The sequence below is a fragment of the Astatotilapia calliptera genome, chromosome 9 (assembly GCF_900246225.1).
Source record: "Astatotilapia calliptera chromosome 9, fAstCal1.2, whole genome shotgun sequence".
Classification (NCBI taxonomy): Eukaryota; Metazoa; Chordata; class Actinopteri; order Cichliformes; family Cichlidae; genus Astatotilapia; species Astatotilapia calliptera.
The window spans coordinates 15,251,212-15,255,507 of NC_039310.1; the positions used below are offsets into that span (position 1 = coordinate 15,251,212).

Here is a 4,296-nt window from a genome sequence, read left to right on the forward strand (position 1 = left end):
TTGAGAAGTTTGAAGCCAAAATATAGTGGGTAATATAAAGTTTTTACTGAAGTTCACATTTGATGTGAACTAAAATGAAAACAGCTTAAGCTGCTATTGGTATCTGCCATCGAACAAGATTTGAAAATGATATCTTGAAAACTGACTGCTAACAACAAACAGAACTTATTACATACTTCCTTCCCTGGGAGGGTCCAAAACACACACACACACACACACACACACACACACACACACACACACACACACACACACACACACACACACACACACAGCTTCAGTTGTATGTTTGTTCCCAAGTGTTTTATTTTATTCAAAATCAAGATCACAATCTAGTAAAAAAAACAAACATTTATAAATTAGTAGCACGGGGCCATGTGATCCTTTGATCTCTGCTTTGCAAGGCTCTACACCAAATGCTACACCAAAGCTGTAATTGTTTAACAGCCTCTGACACTATGTGAAGGTGAATTCTCCAGCTTTTTTGTCCAGCAACACATCTAACACACACTCCTCATGCTTCCATAACGCTGAATCACACATCTAAGGTCCTTATCTGTTATCTTCCACAATTATAGTCCGTCTTGGGTAGACATCCATGTCCACAAATATATAACGAAACTCATATTTTCCAGTTTCAGGATTCTGTAAAATCAACAACAAAAAAAACTGGTTGATTAAACACATATAAAAACATCAGCGATGTGACGGCCATCACATATGAAACTAGGTAAAGCTTTAGGAAGACACACAGTGCCACTTACTGGGGATTTACACTTCAGTGTGAAATCTACCCATTGAAGCCGTTTTGTAACTGCAAAATCCTCTGAAACTCTATGACGTAACCTGACATGCACCTGAATCTAACTACACGTCACAGCCCGCAACCACTGTGATTGGTCTGTCCAGTACAGCCGATTTCTTCTGTGCATTTTTGGGAATACTTTTTTGCCACGTTTTTTCAATTTAACTGTGAGAGAACAACAATCACTGCCTCAATATAGGGAATAATAATTACAACATCAACATAAACTTACCCGTAATACACCCGCACAAGCATAAATGCTGGCAACAACGAGCCTACGATAGGTAGGCTACATTGTAGGCCCCACAAAAGCATCTTTTCCACTAGCACCTACTCGGCTTATCTCAATTTGAAAATTACTCAATTTTCTATTAGATGGTAGTACTTGTTACTAGGTACTTTTTGAGTACCTATTAGTCTGGATTTCCAAGCGAGCTGAGTCAAGCTGAAAATATGACATCAATAGACCACAAGCCACTGATTGAGCAGAGGGTGACATCACTGGGTGAGTCATGAGAGCAACTCCTTCATAAGAACACAAACCAACAGCTTGGTCCAATGATGAGATGCAGAGTTTTAGCATCAGTTTGGTAGCAGGTAAACAATTGGCTTGATGCCCTCCTGTGTCAGAGGTGTGTAGAGGGGCGGTTCAGCGGGCTCGGGGGCAATGGCAGGGTGGCTGGCTAATTATGCTCTCCCTAGTTAGTGACGACAGAGGAGTGCAGTGCTGCTTCACACCTCCATTTTTGCATTGTGTTTGTGTCACATACAAATAACGCCAGGGGACTTCCAGGTCGCCTTGCTACAACGATCCCACCTACATCGAGGTGGTACTCAAATATGATTAAAAATGACCGAAACTGAATAGAGCAGAGTCGAGTTGAGTAGGTGCTAGTGAAAAGACACAAAACATTCACCGCAGAAATGTCAATCAGTGCTTGTGCATGTATGTATTTCATAAGCTGGCTTTTGAGTGGCAGAATACCAACCTCTTTAGACTCTGTATGCACTGTCCCCTTCACTCCCGGCTCTGAGCCCTCAATGTAAAACTTAAGTCTCATATGCTTCATTCCATCCTTCAGGTACTCGATATGACTGAGGAGAAGAGACAAAGACTGCCATTATACATGTTAAGGCTACCTTAACTAAAAGCGGGCTTTGTTGCTGAACTTGTTTGACTAATTAACAAAACACCAACCTGACTTGCTGCCTCCTTCCTCGACGGGTGGTCTCCCCGTAACATTTGATTGGCTCACCAAATGCACCAATTACCTACATTTTCAATAAACAAGAAACTTTTTATATGACCTCATAAGATCATCAAGAGGACCTTAAATACTGAACTGTAACATTGTTAGCCTGGCCTCATGTTTGACAGTCACTAATATCGTTCATACCTCTGGGTGTGACTTGACTTTATCGAAGGCTCTCCCATACACTTTATTTGGACTCGCGGATGCAAACAGCTCTTGGAACACCACATACAGCAGCCCACCTGACAACACACACAGACGTCATTTCAAACAGGATGATGAATTGCTTGGGTTACGACTGCAGCTTTTTAATTCCGCTGTATTCACCTGTCACTCCAAGCCCGATGAGTACCACGATCAGGTAGGTGAAGTCCCTGCCAGCTTCTTTCACTGGAAGGCATTCAGTGTGGAGGGTTATTATGCAACAGCTGTGCATAGTTTTCATTTATATTAGGCAAAGTTAGAATCTCACTAATAAAGGCAAGTGTTTGTTCAGTTATTCAGTAAATAAACTCCTGGGTCATTTTAAGATATTTCCTCTGCTGCTGGTGATAATCAGAGCGATTGATTGCGATTATAAATACAATAATTGTGTATATTTTTGTCCCAAAACTGCTGCTGCAATGGAATAAATCATTGCTTGGTTAAATATAGTACATTTTCTTCACAGTGCCTACGGACAAACCCTAATGGTTTGCTTTGAAAATAGCAGGCTATCATGAAACTACGCTCCTAATATCTGAGTACATATGAGCACGACTTAAATCCTTTTTATTTCCTCGCCATGCATACCTTTTTGTGCAGCTGAAGGCTTTGGACTCCCACTCTGGAACTTGGAGACTGACCTGTCTCGGTCCTCGGGGCTGCTTTTATTTCTGGCTGTAAAGTCGAGACAAATACCCCGCCGTCTGTGTGTTTGTATTAAGCAGCTTAGCACAGGCGAATTAGCCTCTAGTCCACTGTGGAAGGCCAGTCTTGATAATGTTGACACTCTCCTGTGCGTATGGATAAGCACGCTGACCTGTGGTGCTCTGTGCTGCAGATTTCGGTGCAGGACCTTCAAAACCTGAATATAAGCCATGATTTGATTTGAGCGAGCCCCTTCCCAATATCGCAGAACTACACTAACCAGCCTACTGTGTGGTTTAAGTAAACAAAACGGACTTAGTATACATGAATTCACAGCACTAAACTAACCCAAAACACTGGGCAACAGGACTGGTTAAAGTCAGTCACCGGATTTGTGCTTCACCGGCGCACAATATTGCCGTCACTCACCGTTAAAGCGACAGCGCAGCAATGAAACGTCACTCGCTCTTCATCATCGTCTACAGCGAAAACGTCTTCAACAAAATAAAATAAAAAGTTCCAAAAAAAATCTTTAAGAAAAAAAAAATACCGTTACAACTAGAGAATGCATTTCCTGGAGAAAATGCAGTGTGAATGCTGATACATGAATATTTGTTTGTTTTTTAAAGTGCTGAAATATTTGGGAAGCTTGTTAAATTTAACTGACATACACCAAATCTTTCACCTATAAGCCAAAGTGCAGAAATGTTGAAAGCTGAAGTTCACACAGAAGACGAAGTTTCAAAGTTGCAAAGTAACTGAATATCTTCAAAATGTACATTAGAAAGAAAAAAAACTGAGTAATGACCAAAGAAAATTTAGAGTCAGAAAAAATCAAAATGAATATTAAAATCTCATATTCTTTAAATCACTTTAAGAGTGGAATTATGTTTTTTAAAGGTCTAAACACAAGAATCTCAAATAAAAAAAATATTTGCAAAACATCTGCTGTGTGTGTGTGTGTGTGTGAGTTTCAGCAAGTGAGTGAATTACCATGTAAGAGGGACATCAAATGAGCAGGTAAATTAGTTTTTAATAGTTGTTTTTTTTTTTTGTTGTTGTTGTTGTTTTTAGATCTGCAGATGTCTTGCTGCAGTCTTCACACAATGGGAAGTGTGTTAATTATGAATGTATTTGTCAGTTTTGGAGGTAAGTTGAATTTATTTGCCACAGACACTGACAAAATCTACTGCAATTTACTCCTGACTCCATGCACTCTGACGTGAACCTTGGAATGCATAATTTCATACTTCAGTTAATGGTTGTCATGTCCAAATGGTCCAAATAGACTCTGGAGCATTAGAAGAAGCTTTAGAGTAATTTTTCAGAAATTAGAAGTACAATAAAAAAGGTCAAAACTTAAAAAAAGGGAAATTTGATTGGAACAGG

The 4,296-nt window shown here is 39.9% G+C and overlaps 1 protein-coding gene across 1 annotated transcript; it reads right to left on the bottom strand.

The window, feature by feature from the left end:
- Positions 1 to 310: 310 nt before the first annotated feature.
- Positions 311 to 3,356, bottom strand: timm21 (translocase of inner mitochondrial membrane 21). The gene is made up of 6 exons (XM_026179643.1): positions 2,851 to 3,356; positions 2,386 to 2,448; positions 2,203 to 2,300; positions 2,004 to 2,077; positions 1,795 to 1,900; positions 311 to 645 (listed from the first exon to the last, which is right to left on the bottom strand). Exons 1-6 carry the CDS (start codon positions 3,137 to 3,139, stop codon positions 553 to 555), a joined length of 723 nt encoding a protein of 240 aa, XP_026035428.1. The 5' UTR covers positions 3,140 to 3,356; the 3' UTR covers positions 311 to 552.
- Between the last annotated feature and the right edge of the window lie 940 nt (positions 3,357 to 4,296).